Source organism: Hippoglossus stenolepis, chromosome 17, assembly GCF_022539355.2.
Source record: "Hippoglossus stenolepis isolate QCI-W04-F060 chromosome 17, HSTE1.2, whole genome shotgun sequence".
Taxonomy (NCBI): Eukaryota; Metazoa; Chordata; class Actinopteri; order Pleuronectiformes; family Pleuronectidae; genus Hippoglossus; species Hippoglossus stenolepis.
In genome coordinates, this window is record NC_061499.1 from 10,237,968 (window position 1) to 10,255,483 (window position 17,516).

Below are 17,516 nucleotides of genomic sequence, written 5' to 3' on the forward strand. Positions count from 1 at the left end.
TGTTCTTCTACCCGCTTCCATTTTCTCTATCATTGTAGTTTCTCATTATTCTGCCATTGATGATTCGTAGATTTTTGTACATGCTACAACATTTTTACCTTACAGCACACATTTTTGGCCATAACTCAAGAATTAATATGCTTATCATGACAAAATATAATAAATATATATTTTATTTAATTTCTTCAAGTCTTCAAGTCAGCATTGCCACTGCAATTTCTTGAGAGATTGTATTTTCTAATTGCTAAAAGAAGTTAAACGTTGTGGGACATCTCAGTGTCATACAGACCAAAAAATAAAATACCTATAGTACCACAGAAACCAATTTCAACATGATAAACAGGGGAAAACTTACAGGAAATACAAAAGATCTAAAGATGAAATGAGACGAGAGGAGAATCAGAGAGAACAGTCTCGAAATTTTCAGATGTTCTTGTTTTACACATTGGAGAAGGAACAAATATGAAAAGTCTTTTTGAAACGTATTACAAATATCCACATACGGAAGACTCCTGGTGTTTCAAATGCTCTCATCAGTGTTTAATCACCCTATTTCCCTGAGAGTCTTGAGTAAAGAGCATCTCATCTTCCTCGTCCTCTTCCACCAAAGACTTGTAAGAACTTGTTCTCACAACCCCAGTGCTGAAGTTACTCGGATCTTTGAGCGGACTCCTGACTTGCAGACCTCTATGTGCTATCACCCTGAAGCCTTCAGAGTCCTGGGTAAACAACATGGCCAGACTGTCCTCATCAGCTTCTCTGCTTTGCTGCTTTCGTGCTGGTTTTTTAAAGGGTGAACTACTTGGTTTTGTCCACTTGAACTGTGAGATGCTGCTCTCATCATCCTCAACTTTATTCCACGGTTGATCTTTGATGTGTTTTCGGGGTGATGGAGTTTTTGGTTCCGTCCGTTCATTATTTGAAATAGGGTCAATCTGAGAGAAAGGTGAGCGCTTACGTGGGGACTTAGAAAACAAATACCTGCTGTTTTCTTTCTCATCCTCCAACTGAGAAGAATATAAATATTTCCAGGATTTCTGAGTCGAGGTTTTTCCCTTCAGATCCATCCGAAATCCAAAGTCGTCCTCACATTGAAGACTGTTTAGGAAACAGTCATTAACATTCTCTGCTTTTGTATTTGTCTGACTAGTCAGGTAAGATTCACTGTCAGCGTATTGGCTGTAGGTGAGCAGTGGGTCCTGACTCCATGCCTGTGGAAGAGGCTGACTGTCATCTGATAATGAGGAGGTGTCAGTGAACCTCCTCTTACTCCGAGGTGGGTTTAACTCCTCAGGCTGCTCTTCCTCAGACTGACAGTACGAGTTCTGAGGAGGTGTTTGGGCTGCTTCACCTTGCTCCAGCCACAGTGTTGCCTCTCGCTGAGTTAAATTTTCACTTCCCCACTCCTGATCCACACCAGGCTCAGAGTCCCAGTTTTCAATATGTGTTCCTCGTCTTCGTTTTGTCCCTGATGCAACAGGAGCACTAACCCTTGAGGCTGATGCTGAGGAGAAGAACTGCACTGGATCCATGTTTGGTTCATCAGAGGCGGACTTCTCCTTGAGTACTTTTGGTAGATGGAATAAGCAAGCATTCAGTTATCACTAAGCAAATATAAATTTAAGCAAGTCAACAGTCTACTGCAGCTTTAGCACCTTCGGACAATTTTCTTCACAGACTGATTTCAGCAGTTTTGACGACTCACCTCTGGGTTGACGTGTGAAGAAGGCTGATATGGAGCTCTGTTTGGTTTTTGGCATTTCCATTTTAGTCTGGGTAAAGTTGAGAGCCACAGCCAAACTATATCCTCTACCTTCAGCAAAGGGGTTCAGCAGTTTAGAAATGGGACGACGGGTGAGACGTTTCTGAAATGAAAGATGAGCCGAATGAAACATGCTCTCACTAAAACACTGAGGAGTAATAATAGCACGAGAGAATTTTGATAATGTTAATTGTAAATAGTAATATACTGTAGCCTATATGAGGGCTATTGCGCGCTCTATAAACATATACTGTGTACAAGTAGTTAAACAAAGTAATTAACTGCTTTACTGGGGGGTTAATGAAATACTCATTCATTCATGATTCTTCTAAGGCCCTGTTCACACCTGGTATTAACATTGAATCACAAGTAAACAGTGCTAAGATATAGAGATAGAGAACGGATGTTAACACCAGGTCTGAACAGAATCTCTACAGCAGCTTACACAGTTTTACCTGTTTGGCTTTTCCTTTGAGTTGCACAGTGTCCAGCCAAACCCCACACTCCTCTTGGGCAGTGGTCTGCAGAGCCGGCCTGGAGCTCTTCATGGTGGAGAGTGAATGAAAGCTCTACAGTGAATTTAAATAAAAGAGAAAGTGAATTAAAATTAACAAGACAATCATATATAAACGGTCACTGCAGGATTTATCAGGAGCAATAACACGTTTCTGTTATATCTGTTTAGACTATTTGGATATTTGGACATTATTAAAGTTACTAAGTTTATTACATATTTTAGTGACTTCTCTGACTTATTAATTCACACTTTCAAAATATAATAGTTCTGAGTTACAAGACCGGTGCTAGCTCTGTTAGCTAACTTCCACAAGTAGCTAGGTGGTGTTCGACGATCAAACATCACGCCATTACTTAGGTTTTCCACATAAATGAAATCATAAGACACATGAACTGACCTGGACGTGGCAGGTGGAGGTTTTCAGCTTCCCTGGGAACCTTTATAATTCTTTATAACTCTGATCTTTTCTGGTCGCTTTGACACTCGTCCGCGTTTCCCTCTGTTTGAGTCTGGCGCCTCCACGAAGGGCTGCCGCTGACGTTTGACTGTGTAAAAAACATAAAATATGTTTAAAACTTTTAAAAAACTTATTTACTGCAAAATCTTCCTCAAAACCTGATGTGCAAAATTCCTTAAAATAAACTAATTCCGTTCGACGCGCTGGTGTAATTCCTTTTTTTAAAGTGTTGCTTTTTAGTCAGGCAGAGTGAACACCTAATATTTTGACGTGTGCCCGGGTCCTCGCACGAGGGTGTGTTTACATCGCGTCACAGCAGTTTGTCGAAGGGGTGAGCTAAGTGTCTTTTTATTTCTCTTATTAATCACTGATCCTGAAATAACATTCATATCTAATGGGTTTACTAACTCCTCCAGCACTAACAGTCGCTGGTACAGAGTCTGGTGTCCATAAGCAGCTAACTGTGGGGCCGAGCTACTATAGATCACAAAGGAAATGCTTACGAGCTAGCATCTGAAGCTAACTTCGGGCTAGTTCGACAAAACAGGACACAAGAAACCGGTAATCTGTGTGTAGGTGGGGGGTTTTACTCAAATCCTCAGTGGATCTGTTTATTTGGGTGAATGACAGCGATGAACGAATATGTGTTTTACACCTTTACAACTGCGGGTTGAGAATGAGGCCATAACTGATTCTTATTTTCATTATTGATTATTCTGGCGATTACTTTCTTAACTAATCGATTAATGTGTGGTCTAATCGACTAAACTGTCAAACATGCCCATTATGACTTCCTGAAGTCCGACATGATCTCTTTACATTGCTTGTAATACACAGAAAACAGTGGTACATCCTCTCAAATAACAAACTGGGGAATTTCTGGATTGTTTGCTTATGATTGACTAAATCTATCAGCATTTTATTGGACCTGTTTGATTTTTTACGTCTTTATAATGTTTTTTATGTGCATTTTATTGTTGGTGGAGGGTTTCACCAGAGAAAGAATTGGGTCATTCCAACTTATATCCTTTTTTTGATATGGGTCACAGGGAGATGGTTTTCATGGTTTTTCAGTGTGGCACCAAAGTGAGATTATTTGACACGGAATTACCCAATGGTGTTAGAAAAAAATCTACAATACCAAAAAGTAAAGTATACACTATTTGTGGGTTTGCTTGAAGTTGCATTTAGTTTTTCAGTCAAACTCCTTGTATCTTGTTGTCAATAAATAATAGTGATAATCCCCCCCCAGCCCAAGCTAAGTAAAATATAACACTGTGGAAAACTCATTCATACATGGTTGGATTTTTGACTGTCCCAGATGAAGACATTTGACAAATAGTTACATTATTCTTTTTGCAGATAAATCTGACACATCAGCATCATGTTCCACGGGATACCAGTGTCAGGAGTTGTTGGGGGAGGTAAGACATTCAAATATGTTTGATAGCTTCAATTTAGGTTATCAGATTGTAGAAGCATCAAAGTTTCAACAGTAAATGTTTCTCAAAACATGTAATTATTTTTTTTCCATCAGCTCCGGCCAACAAACCTGAGCTATATGAGGTAAAACTATTATTTTTTTATTCTTATCAAACGTACCATTTATAAGGGTTGTTGTTTCTACAAGAAATGTTAGATTGGGTTCAATAAATACTTTTGATATTCTACTTGTAACCCAGAGAAAGTCTTTGACCACAAATCATATATTTTTCAGGAAGTTAAATTATACAAAAATGCAAGGGAACGAGAGAAGTAAGTGTGAAATACATTTCCAGTTATCTAGTTTGAACACAATGTATCCCAGGGGTTCATGTTGCCAGTTTTGTAACGCTTCTTTATTAACCCTGTTCCTAAAGGTTTGATAACATGGCAGAGTTGTTTGCTGTCGTCAAGACCCTGCAGGCCTTGGAGAAGGCTTACATCAAAGACTGTGTCACACCTAATGAGTAAGTTATACGTAATTTTAATATGTTGTTTTTACAAGTCGGACAGAATACCACTCATGACTTTGATAATACGTTTTTATTAATGTGAGTATTTTTCTGTTTCAGGTACACAGCTTCCTGTTCCAGACTCTTGGTTCAGTATAAAGCTGCATTCAAACAAGTGCAGGGATCTGACGTGGGCTCCATCGACGACTTCTGCAGGAAGTACAGAGTGAGTTCTGAGTGCAGATCACTTTTGACCCATTTGTCCTATATTTTTAGATAGATTTTATTTCTCTGATGCTACCTGAATACGGATCTTGTCATATTGTTCCTTAGCTCGACTGCCCACTCGCCATGGAAAGGATTAAGGAGGATCGGCCAATCACCATCAAAGATGACAAGGGCAATCTGAACCGCTGCATTGCAGACATTGTCTCTGTACGTCCTCGCTTTCTTCCATCCTATTAAACAGTCTGTTAGAGTCTTATTTGAGATGAATTGTTCCAGTCGTGTCTTTGGTTGAATGATTTATTGGGTTCAAATTGAGCACCAAGTAGCTGAAGTGCTTTCATTTCATTTGGCTCATCCTCTGGTCGGTTGCCAGCTGTGACCACTGCCAACTTTTAACTCAGCTCATACAATCAGACAAACTAATTATATCAGAGGACAGATAGTGTGGTACCAGCAAAGGTTGTTTGCCCTGATTGTGTTGCTGACAGTAAAAAACACTTCTTCTTTTTGCTGACTGTCTAAGTTTGAAAATATGTTGAGCATTGTCTCATCGTGTTTCAATTTCTCTCATGTTCTCCGACCTTTAGCTCTTCATCACTGTGATGGACAAGCTGAGACTGGAGATCAGGGCCATGGATGAGGTAAATGGAAACCTTCAGACTGTTGTCAGACTCATCATACGGGTTACTTAAGTGGATACCTGACACTTCTTATTCCTTTGGTCCAGATCCAGCCAGACCTGAGGGAGCTGATGGAAACCATGAACAGAATGAGCAACATGCCTCCAGACTCAGAGGCTAAGGACAAAGTCAGCCTCTGGTCAGTTAGAATGGACCACCCAGTGTTTATGTTGTAAAGCTTAATGCAAATTCAGTGCAGGGTGCTATGCTACTGTATGTAAATTTAGTCACTGTGACACACACATACAACAGCTCTGACACGTATTCTTCATTTGCAAGGTTTATAATGTCCAGTTGTTGTCAAAACTTTACAAAAGGTGTTCATTTGACTTTATGTTAATTGCTGAGGTCATAGTTATTGGTGCTCTTGTACTCCATTGTTGGGAAATGTTTACTTCATAATAGGAAAGGGAGTGGCCAAAACATTCCATTAGATTTTACAGGTGAGTGTGAGTAGTAGTCTGAGTTCGCCTTTGATTGGTGTCAGACCTCTGTGAATTTCTAGTTGGAGTTAAACCGGCAACCATCACACCAAAAGAAAACTTTATTCATATTTATTTATGTTGGAGCACAGCGTTTATTGGCAGTGGTAGATTTACATTCTACTGTATCAAGTATATTGTTATTATTATTATAACTTTTACTTAAAGTATTATGAAAAGTAGTGTAACCTGACGGCTGCTTGCAGTAGCTAAAATCTCTGCACTGCAGTAGCATTGCAGTTACACCGCTTCAAGACAAATCTGCATTTTAAAACCACAATTCATCTCCACTATGTTCTATACGATATACGTTTGGTCTTAATCGCCATCTTTCTTGATCTTATCTCGTCAGGTTGACCACCCTCAGCAGCATGTCGGCCTCAGACGAATTGGATGATAACCAGGTGCGCCAGATGCTGTTTGACCTGGAGTCGGCCTACAATGCCTTCAACCGCTTCCTCCACTCCTCCTAAAAACATCTCCCCACCCTGGAACCATGTGTCTGAAATTCTGACTTTAAAACCCACTAAGTGAAAAGAATCTCTACTTTATCTCCTTATGGTTATTGGTAAGGAGAGGATTTGTCTGGGAACAGGTTTTCTCTCGTCTGATTCTCCATTTATTTCCTTTCTGTCTTCACATTGGTTCCCTTTGTCGTTATTTATGTTGTGTATATCCACCACCACCACTGTTTGTGGTACATCGCGCTGCCTGCAGCCTGCAGCCTCTACCACTGGACTCTGCCTGTGCTTTGAGATCCTCCATTGGCCTGTTTTCTATCCAAACGTGTCTGATAAATCCTTTAACACTGGCTGTTTGATTCTGATTTTGACAAAACAGTTTACTTCTAACTTTTTACTGTAGATTAAAAAGAAAAGGAATAATTTTATACTTGGGTTTTGCAGAGCACCAACACAGAGGCATGAATCAATTTTATTGGGCAAATTATGCACATGAAGAAAAAATTGCAACATCCAAAGCCTTTGTATTATTGGAAAGATAAATATATATTTTCTTTTTGGTACCCTAAATGTTTCCACTATCCATCACTGGGGGACATTTTTGTGTAAATGTAAAATTCTTCAATAGTTTGCACATGAGTAAAAGTTCAACTGATCAAATGGAGCTGAAGTAGTTGTTGGGAAACATTATTAGACTGCACTCTAAATTAATCATTATATTGAAACTGGTGGAAGGAAATGTTTTCTCTTTATTTGTCTCCAGTTTGTCTTCTGTTAACATGCCTAATCCATATTTCCTTTCGAAGTGAGGGTTTGGCCACATGAAGTGGGCAAAAGAGAGGTGGACACACCCCCTCCTTATTTTGCTTACTAAATATGTTTCAACCCTCAAACACCAGTAGGGAGAACATATTTATTAAGATTTATCATTGTAAATAATAGTTTTGATTTTTAAATAAAAGCATGTAACATCTTTTTAGAAATAAAGTTGAAAAGTCTACCTCCGACTTTGTGTCTGTTTTGTGTGAATAAGATGAAAATGTTCCAAATGGAGGAAACCTACATCCTCCACTCTTTATCAATCACAACATGCTTGATTTGTAGATAATCTTTTACAGTGCTGAGGTTTTGATTAATTTCTGGGGAGTCCTGGGTTTGACAGAGGACTTGGCATATATTTGAAAAGGCATGTGTGGATCTGTTGACCTCAGAAAGCATGACCCATTGTCCTCTGTGTGATTCCTTTGTGCAGACTGAGGGGTCATCTTAATGATTTCCCTCAAATCCAGCTCATAATACCCACACTTGATAACTGCCTCAGAGCTGGCGCCTACTCCTTTAGTTCTGGATATAGAGGAGCCACATTGGTTTGTGCTCTGGAGATTCTTTCCATATTTTTGTTCAAGAGCGTACCTTTTTAGTTTGAGAGCAGGACTTGTTGATTTCACATTCAGATTTTGTAATCACTATACATGGCAATCTATCGGTTTGGGGACTTTTGTCAGACTTTTGACCTGCACAAAAAAAAGAGGAGAAATCAGAGAGCAGACATTTCACATGACCACAGAAGCGGCGTGAGTGCGAGGAGAAATTAATAAGTCTGCTCTTGAATAAAGATAGGGAGAAAAAAAAACCTTCATCCACTGACACTGATCCAGGAACTCACAGAACCGTGGTTACCTCCATAACCTCCGCCTGCGTTTGTGCTGCGGCTCCTTTAAGAGGCAGGAAGCAAGCGTATTCGTTACCAAGACGACAAAAAATGACAAAACTCCTCGGGTGGTGTGGTTTGTTTGTCAGCAGCAGCGAGGAAGTCTCCAAACTCACATCTCAGCTGGACAGAGAGGAAGACATCAAACTCACATCTCAGCTGGACAGAGAGGAAGTCTCCAAACTCACATCTCAGCTGGACAGAGAGGAAGTCTACAAACTCACATCTCAGCTGGACAGAGAGGAAGACTACAAACTTACATCTTAGAGAGGAAGACTCCAAACTTACATCTCAGCTGGACTCATAACAGAGAGGAAGACTCCAAACTTACAACTAAGCTGTATTACAGAGAGGAAGTCTCCAACCTGACATCTCATTGAGGAAGACTCCAAACTTACATCTCAGCTGGACAGAGAGGAAGACTCTAAACGTACATCTTAGAGAGGAAGACTCCAAACTTACATCTCAGCTGGACTCATAACAGAGAGGAAGACTCAAAACTCACATCTCAGCAAAGAAGACTCCAAACTTGCATCTCAGCTGGACTCATCTCAGCTGGACACATTCCAGCTGGTAGACGGAGGTGGGAAACTAACCTGCTGCTTCCTGACTCCGCTCTGATTGACCAAACACGACGTGTGACTGATCAATGACCTGGATGCTGCAGCTCTGACCAAACCTGTTTTTTGGACAGTCAAAGTCTGTCTCTATATATAGTCTGTCGGTAGAATCAGAGAGAATGGTGGAGACTTCTGCATGAGGACAAGTAGGAGCTGTTGGAAAAATGAGTAAAAAATATGAATCAGCAAACGTGTCTGAGGTGGAGGAGCACATTTCTCAGAAGTATGAAATCAAGAAGAGACTTGGGAAGGGGGTGAGTGAAATGTATAACTACTTAAATCATTGAATATTGAATGTCACTGATCTAAATGATTCATAACTTAACAAAATGGATATCTCTCTCATACATGTACAAAAGATGTTGTTTTTTAAAGTTGCCATTTCAGTTTTCAGGCTCACATCAACTGTTGCAAACCTCACATTTAGCTTCACACTTTACATTTCTACCTGCGCATTCATGCTCAGGCCTCCGCTGTGCTACAGCCTCAAAAATAAATTCCTGACATACTTAAGGTCCTCAGTTAAAACCAGTGTTGCAAGCAAAGGGGTTTATTTACTCTGGCAGGACAAACTTTTCTCTCTGCAGATCAGCTGACGTGTGTGTGTGTGAGGACATTTGCTCCCTTCAGAGTCCCCAACCTCTTTTGTTTTCCTCTCTCCTGGCACAATCACAGCGTGCAGGGCTAAAAACAGCCTGGTTTTCTTTCCACAGCCTCTCCTCCTCCACAGAGACCATACAAATTGGTGCTGGGGTTTCTAAACATGCAGGTGGGAACTGCTGCCACGTAGACAGGTCATATTGGCTCACCAAGCGTACCTGAGGGCGACTGTGACTCGGGTTACACAGCTGTTCGACCTGTTCACAGTTGACTGATGGGGTGGTTGCATCCTCTGCGGCGATGCTTGAGGAAACCGAGCGGTTGTAAACACAGGGGCTTGGTGCTAAACAACTGTAGAACGTCATAAAGTGGTTTCACAGGAGAAGATTGCTTTAAATTGTTCTGTTGTTTTGTTTCTAGCCCGTTTCTCCTCTCTGTTGTGTTGACAGAGAGGAACCAGTGTTGTCTAAATCGTATCCACTGCCCCTGATGACAGACTTCTCCTTGTGTCGTTACAATAACAGTATTCTCTGATGCTCTGATGCTTGACTTCACACTGTCTCCCTTCACCATAGACAAAGCTGTAGCCACTATTGTGGACACAGAGGTCACATCCTAAGATTTTTTTCCTAAAAAATATTGGTATATATATGTCCATTTCAAAAATCCCTTACAGATTATTTGAAATTACAAACATACACTGCTCTTATGACCTTAGTTAGTTTTGCCTGGTTTACATCCTGCTGTTTGTTAAACTTGGTACAGAACTTAGCCTGTAAATAAAGATGGACGACGTGTCTCCATTTCCTCCCACTATCCAGAAATAAAGCCAAAATATATCTGATACGGGCACCGCCATTTTGCACATTTGCAGCCATAGTCTGCACCAATGCGATCGGGGTAAGGGGCTGCGGCAGCAAGCTCTCAATCAATCACACATCAGTCTCAGCTGTCAGTCATGACATCTTATCCCGTTTTTATAGAATTTATAAGTAAAGCAACACTTACCGAAAAACAAAAACCTAAAGGTACCTAAAATGGATTTATGACCTATACTGTAGCCAGCCAGATCAAGATGCTTTGGCTTCACTTGTGGGGAGCTGTCATGTCGGCCATCTTTATATACAGTCTGTGGTACGGATTATAAGCCCATGCCCTTGGGCAAGGGTGAAGAAGTGACCCGATGTTGTTCATCAGTATTTTGTGTCTGTCTCAGGCCTATGGCATCGTATGGAAGGCAATCGACAGACAGAGCGGAGAGATCGTGGCTGTGAAAAAGATCTTTGATGCCTTCAGAAACAGGACTGACGCCCAGGTGTGTACTCTCTGATCTACAAAACCAGCGAATATTATTGTTATCTATACACTTTGATCATATTTACTGTAGAGCCACCTTGTATGAATGAGCTTACTCACCTGCCCCAATAAAAAGAGGTGGTTGGTTTATGATTACATGGAACAGGAGCGTTTAGTCTGCTGAGTTTATTGCTGCAGGTTGTTTGTGAGATTCATAATATGACTGATGTGTTCTTTTTGTTTTGCAGCGGACATTCAGAGAAATCATGTTCCTTCAGGTAATGATACAAATCTGATCATTTCCTTAGTTTAGGACTGACAGATGAATAATATCAGTCCCACTCTCTACCTTCTCCATACTTTATTTTGCATGTTTTAACTGTACAAAGTATTAGAGACAAACTTCTCATGACAAACAGGAATTATCAGTGAATGAGCTCCATCAGTAATTTGCCATAAAACCTTTGAATGAATTACAAAGAAAAAGCCCACATAACCACAAGGAAATGCTCTTTATACTCCCATTATTCATTAACAGTATTTATATGTTAATTGCTGTACTTATTACTCATATACTGCAGCAGGCGTACCCTGGCCTTCCTACTAGGACACAGCACAGTTATTCTTCCTTGAGTGTTTCATCATGTTGTTAATAAGTAAATAGAATAAATAAAAAAAAGAATGAATAGAAAAGAGGGCAAAAAAGTCCATTCGTTGAAAAATTCGTCCATAAAGCTTTTATGAGTTTTGTCTGAAATGTTAAAACCTGCATCAAGATTCACATGTGACGTGTAAGGCTTTGGCTGCTTTTGCTCGCTGCTACGTCAATTGAAAATTAAAAATGACTAAAACCAGTTTTTTCATTTGGCTTTAGCTTTGTTATTATCCTGAATGAGCCTTGCTTTGCAGACAGCTATTAGACACAGGTCACAGAAACTCACTGGGCTTTTATTTTCTTGGGTTACATATTCCTGTCTCACTCTTTATCTGCTGACCTACATACGTGTGGCACTGCCCCGTAATCTGCCGCCGTCATCTTCCAGTGAAACTCCAGCTTTGGGTTTTGGAGTGACTGTTATGTAACCTCTGTTGAAACTGTCCCTGTTGTTTACCCAACCCTGAGCCAATACCTGCCAGTTATTATAGGTCAAACAGTAGCCACAGTGCACAGTACCTACTCTGTTGTTTCCCTCGCTTAAACTCTCTGTTCTTTATGCAGGAATTTGGTGATCATCCCAACATTGTCAAACTTCTAAATGTCATCCGAGCCCAAAACGACAAAGACATTTACCTCATTTTTGAATACATGGGTGAGTATTATTGCTCGGCGTGCGGAGCTGCTCAGTTGTGACACACAAATAATCAGCTGATGGTGAGGGCTGCAGTGGTGCTTCAGTTTTACTTGGCACTGAAAAAGGCTGAGGTGTGTGTGTGTGTATGTGTGCCTCTTGCTTCCATCGGCCGCCTGCGCCCTTTTACTGCTGAGTCCACACATTGGCCTCCCCCTCTCTGCAGTCTAATCCATGAGTGTGCACCAGCGTCACAGCACAGTCCACCACTGTTTCACTCCAACATCTTGTTTCCTGGGTGCCTCTGAGTGTGTGATTGCTGAGGAGGACTTGCACTCCAATCATGGGGTGATATTACTGTGGCCACCATATTAACAGTCACATGTGCTCTCTGCTCTGATCCAGATTCTGACCTGCATGCAGTGATTAAGAAAGGCAACCTCCTGAAGGACATCCATAAACGTTATGTGATGTACCAGCTCTTCAAAGCCGTTAAATACCTGCACTCAGGAAACGTTATCCACCGAGACCAAAAGGTTTGCTACTGCCTCTCTCAAATGGATACTATTTAGGAATAGTGATATAAATAAAATATGAAGCATATGATTACATATTAACCATCAGTCCCCTTAAATTCACCCATAACATATCCTTCCACCAGGTTTCATGGTAATTCATCCAGTGAACAAACCAACAGACAGACAAACAAAAAAAGTTCATGGTGGAGGAAACTATTTAAAATCAAACATATATTTTTTGTACGTACAGATACAAATTCAAGCTAATTTATTAAAGGTACAGTGTTAATCTAAATAAATTAATAGTGCACGTACATGTCTGCAGCAACGATTGTTATATGGCAGCCCAAAAAATTCTCTTATTGTTTTCACTCCTTGTATAACTTCTGTTTTCCTACCTTGCTTAGGTGGGGCACTACAAATGACCTTTGAATTGATATGTGAAAATCGAACTATTATTGTCCTTGTGAAGATTGTTTCTCTTGCCTGTGTTTCCCACACAGCCGTCCAACGTGCTGCTGGACACTGACTGTGTGGTCAAGCTGTGTGATTTCGGCCTGGCCAGATCACTCAACCAGATCCAGGAGGACAGTGGGAATCCTGCGCTGACGGAGTACGTGGCGACGCGGTGGTACCGAGCCCCTGAGATCCTGCTGGGGTCCACAAGGTATCGAATGTTCTGAGCATCTGCTGACAGTAACCGCATCTTCAACGTGGCATCATGATTCGAGGAACACAGTGGTTGTTTTGAGGCTGTAACAGGAGTACGTCTCGTCCAAAGGTACACTAAAGGTGTGGACATGTGGAGCCTCGGCTGTATCCTGGGAGAGATGCTGCTGGGAAAAGCCCTGTTCCCTGGGACATCCACCATCAACCAGATAGAGAAGATCATGAGTGCCATACCCCACCCGAGCCCAGAAGGTGAACCTCAAAGTTAAATTAATTTAAATGATTAACAGTTTCCTTTTACTTTAGATTAATTATAACCTTTTTATTTTTCAGATGTTATCGCAATCAAGTCTGAATATGGATCTTCTGTCATTCAGAGAATGTTACTGAAGTAAGAAAATATAAATTTATATTGTGTAGTTCATGTTTTACTGTACATAGCATATGTTTTTGTTTATAAGGTCGTGTAAATCTGCTCATCTAAGTAACCAACATAGATATTGCATTTCACTTAGTCAGCTCACATATATCTTTTTATTCATACATGAATGCAGACTGTGTACAGTTCATGCTTGGCCTCTTTCTGACCTTGTCACTCCATGTGCAAGGGGAATTAAAGGAGGAGTGACGATAACAGATGACTTCCCCTCCACTGGGGAGGTGCTGGGCCTCACTACATGCTCACGGTGCAGGAACAGATTAGTGCAGAGATGCAGTGACGTAACAGTGACAAAGCAAAATCATAAACATAGCAAGGGCAGCTTAAAAAGGCCATCTTGTTGCAAAGGATACATTTGTTATTTGTTGTATAAGAGATATTTGAGATGGCGTGAAGAGTCAAATCCTCTACTTGGACTTGCTTGCATGCTTTGCTGTATTTCATATCTTTATGATAGATTTAGATTTTTTTCTATTCAAATCCTCTCCTTTCTTTGCCAGACCACAGGTTCCTGTAGAGGATCTTCTCCAGCCGTCTGCGCCTCCTGATGCTCTGGACCTGCTGAGGGGTTTGCTAGTTTTCAACCCAGACAAGCGACTGACTGCAGAGCAAGCCCTCCAACACCCATATGTAGCCAGGTACCAAGGAGCACGCATTCAGACTGATTCATGGACGAGTAACTGTGGTCAGGTTTTCCAGATTATTGTAGAGATGTCTTTTATGACAATCTCTTATTTGTTATTTATGAATTTTGCCTGTACTGGATCAGGATGAGTAAATGTGTATCACTATGTCATTTTATCCCCATTACGTGCTTTTATTTATCGTTAACTGTTTTCTGTCCCTGAGGTTCCATAATCCAACGAAGGAGCCAGCTTTTTACTATGATGTAGTGCTGCCAGTGGACGATGGTGTACAATTATCTGTGGTTCAGTACCGCAACAAACTTTACGAGGTAGGAAATGAGTCAATAATGATCAGGACGAATTAAGATTAAACAGATTTTAACACAGTAGATCACATTACATTAGGTTTACTGCAATAAAACTCATTAGTCAGTAGTTATTGTTTCCGCTGATCTGATCATACTGATGAAACCCTTTTGCGTTTTCCTCGTCTCTACCTGCAGATGATGGTGGAGAGGAGAACCAATCAGGGGATGTTGAGACTGATCCAGCCGAAGGACAGAGAGTGTGTCAGTAGCAGGGAGAGGCCCGGTGTGAATGATAAAGTGGAGAAGGGGCCGGTGGCAGTGAATGGAGATGGTCATGGCGACAATGAGGGGAAACCAGCGCATGAAAAGTCTGATGAAGAAAAACAAGTGCCTTCGGAAGAGGCCGTTGCCAAACCCGAACCTGTGATTGTATCCACCCAGCCGGCTGCGGAGAAGAGTCCATTATCAAGCCCAGCCTTAGGGAAACCCACATATAATCCCATCACACATGCCCCAAGTACGTCTGTATCTCTACAGGTTCCACACATGGCTTGGTGTCAAACTGTAGAGCTTTTTTTTGTTTTAATTGTAATAAACATACCGTAAATATAGCATTTTGGATGTTCTGAAGCCTTGTATTTATTTTTGCTCATATTTGCAATCTTGTTTATTTGCTCTTTTATCAGATAGTTTCTAAGTTAAATAGAAATGTTTAGACTTTTTTAATTTAACATTTGAGAATCGTGCTTGTTTTTATATGAACAAAATTGTATGAATGGTTGTATTACTCAAATTAAGGAACTGAAAAAGTATTGTTTAGGTGTCAATGCAGAAAGAAATACCATAAAACGATACCCAGCCCTAGTTCCACTCCTTCACAATAAAGGCGAACCAATGCAGCTACATGTATTTGACGTAAATCTGTCATTTTCTCATGTAGAAAACACAAACCTCTTCTTCTCCTCATTCAGATGGTTATGTTAGGAGTCCGGCTGCTCCTCCGCAGTACCACCACTCCACTGCAGCCAGTAGGAAACCTTTGGGACAGACCAGTAATGAAAGTGCAACAACATCACCAACAGAGGGCGCTAACGCAGTAAGCACCAGACCGCTGTTCCCTTACTGTTCACATTTGTGTTCTATTGCTGTGATGTAATCTTGGTTTACGTTATTTTTACACCCTTTTTATTTTTGATCATTCGCTCCCACTGTGATTCACTTTGATCCTCATGGTGTCTCTTCTCCCTTCTTTCATTAGTCCATGGACCAGATTCTCCAGCGTGGTCGCTCAGCCCCTGTGGCTCATAACCGTTCCTTTTCCTTGACCCTCAACCAAACGCAGAACAACCTGCTGTTGCGTAAGGATGAGTCACCTTTGACCTCCGGGCTATCGGTCACATCTGCACGTCTGGTCAGTTCTCTGCACCTCAGGACAGTTAAAATATGACTCAATGTCAGGATGCAGTTTCAGGCTATTTGCATGCATGAAATGTAGATTTTAAACATAGAATGCAAGAAAATAAATGGATATTTAAAACTTTGGGAGCTTTACATGGAATGGCTGTTCTAACATGTCTAAATTTCTTTTTATCCCCATGCAGAACCAACGCTCCAACCCTCAGGTTCATGAGGCTCGTCCCCCAGCGCGGTTCAGCAAGAAAGTATTTCAGAGTCACTGTAACGTGGCAGCTGCCGGTGACCCTCGAGCCAAGCTTGGTAGTTATTCCCAGGCCTATGGTACGATCAATAAGACTGAACTGGACAATCTGCTTCGAAGTCGTCCTTCCAACAAGTGACTGCTGTCGTGTCAGTGGTTGCATAGAGCCTGGGTGGCACATGTCGAAACACACAACAAAGTCTGTCTTGTAATAGGATGATAGAGGCGTGAGGTAAACTGGAAGAAATGTTGTAAGGAGAAACAGTTATTAGGTCAAACACATCTTGTGTACTGTGAGTGTAACCATGGAAACATGGATTTCCATTCTCTGTCTGTGACAGTGAATAAATATTTTTACAATGAACTGTGACTTCATACTACATTTATCAAACTGTACCAGAAGTAAATGAAACTATGCAAATTTCACTAATTTTATGAATTGTTTTACGCAGCAGATTTTCTTATAAGACCCTGAGGGAATAATTTCCATTGAGTGTCAGCTGGTTTATGATGATTTCATCGATACAAATGAACAAGCACAACTTTAACATAGTATCAGCGGAAATATTGCCTGGTCTACCGGACTGTAAAAAGGGACCATGTGTCAAAATGACAAATACATCTATTCTATCCAAAGATCTCAAAAAGGGTGCTGTAGGAGACCAAACAATAGACTTTTCTAGTTTATATGAAGTCAGTGAGTTTAAGATGCACACAGAATAATTGTTTGAATTGATAATATACTGCATGTAATTACATTCATGTGGTTATACATCTATAACCTTCTCTTACAAGTCAAAGTCCTTGCACTCTAAATTAAGAAAAAGTATGGATGTACTACTACTATATAATACTGGTACTCCTGCTGCGGCCCTGCCCTGAGTGTTAATACTGATGCAACAATGTGTAAGCAGCTTTTCACTAATGTAGTTTGTCAACATGGAGCCAGTTCATCTTTTTCAGAAGCACTTCAGTCAATCTCAAGGGTTGGGAGATGATTCATTTGAGAGGAAGGAAGAAAATACAAAGTTTTGCTGTACTTTATTTTTCAAAAAGTGTCTATAATCATTGTTTTTTACAGGAGATACTGGATAGATATATTTATACAGCACATTGAAAACAACAGCCAAAATGCTTTAGAAAGGATAAGATTACACTTTACTGTCTGAATGTACTTCCAAAATGTGTCTTGTGTCCCCAGATGTGCTGTTTCACATACAAAAAACATATAACCAAACAACAAGGCAAATACATATTCACTT

General features: G+C 40.7%; 3 protein-coding genes across 3 annotated transcripts; 2 read left to right on the forward strand and 1 right to left on the reverse strand.

Annotated features, from left to right (window-relative positions):
• Positions 1 to 157: 157 nt before the first annotated feature.
• LOC118124434 (aurora kinase A and ninein-interacting protein) lies at positions 158 to 2,936 on the reverse strand. The gene is made up of 4 exons (XM_035182211.2): positions 2,677 to 2,936; positions 2,218 to 2,331; positions 1,706 to 1,865; positions 158 to 1,567 (listed from the first exon to the last, which is right to left on the reverse strand). The coding sequence occupies exons 2-4, from the start codon at positions 2,308 to 2,310 to the stop codon at positions 534 to 536; spliced, it is 1,287 nt and encodes a 428-aa protein (XP_035038102.1). The 5' UTR covers positions 2,311 to 2,331; positions 2,677 to 2,936; the 3' UTR covers positions 158 to 533.
• A 43-nt stretch (positions 2,937 to 2,979) lies between these two features.
• vps28 (VPS28 subunit of ESCRT-I) lies at positions 2,980 to 7,521 on the forward strand. The gene is made up of 10 exons (XM_035183467.2): positions 2,980 to 3,067; positions 4,099 to 4,160; positions 4,274 to 4,302; positions 4,454 to 4,491; positions 4,596 to 4,685; positions 4,791 to 4,896; positions 5,004 to 5,105; positions 5,486 to 5,539; positions 5,626 to 5,717; positions 6,413 to 7,521. The coding sequence occupies exons 2-10, from the start codon at positions 4,121 to 4,123 to the stop codon at positions 6,531 to 6,533; spliced, it is 672 nt and encodes a 223-aa protein (XP_035039358.1). The 5' UTR covers positions 2,980 to 3,067; positions 4,099 to 4,120; the 3' UTR covers positions 6,534 to 7,521.
• Positions 7,522 to 8,283: 762 nt separating this feature from the next.
• mapk15 (mitogen-activated protein kinase 15) lies at positions 8,284 to 16,618 on the forward strand. Its single transcript, XM_035183786.2, has 14 exons — positions 8,284 to 9,106; positions 10,669 to 10,767; positions 10,997 to 11,026; positions 11,968 to 12,058; positions 12,443 to 12,573; positions 13,059 to 13,222; positions 13,337 to 13,476; positions 13,558 to 13,615; positions 14,164 to 14,301; positions 14,513 to 14,618; positions 14,793 to 15,114; positions 15,569 to 15,693; positions 15,856 to 16,008; positions 16,199 to 16,618. The coding sequence occupies exons 1-14, from the start codon at positions 9,017 to 9,019 to the stop codon at positions 16,391 to 16,393; spliced, it is 1,842 nt and encodes a 613-aa protein (XP_035039677.1). The 5' UTR covers positions 8,284 to 9,016; the 3' UTR covers positions 16,394 to 16,618.
• Positions 16,619 to 17,516: the final 898 nt, after the last annotated feature.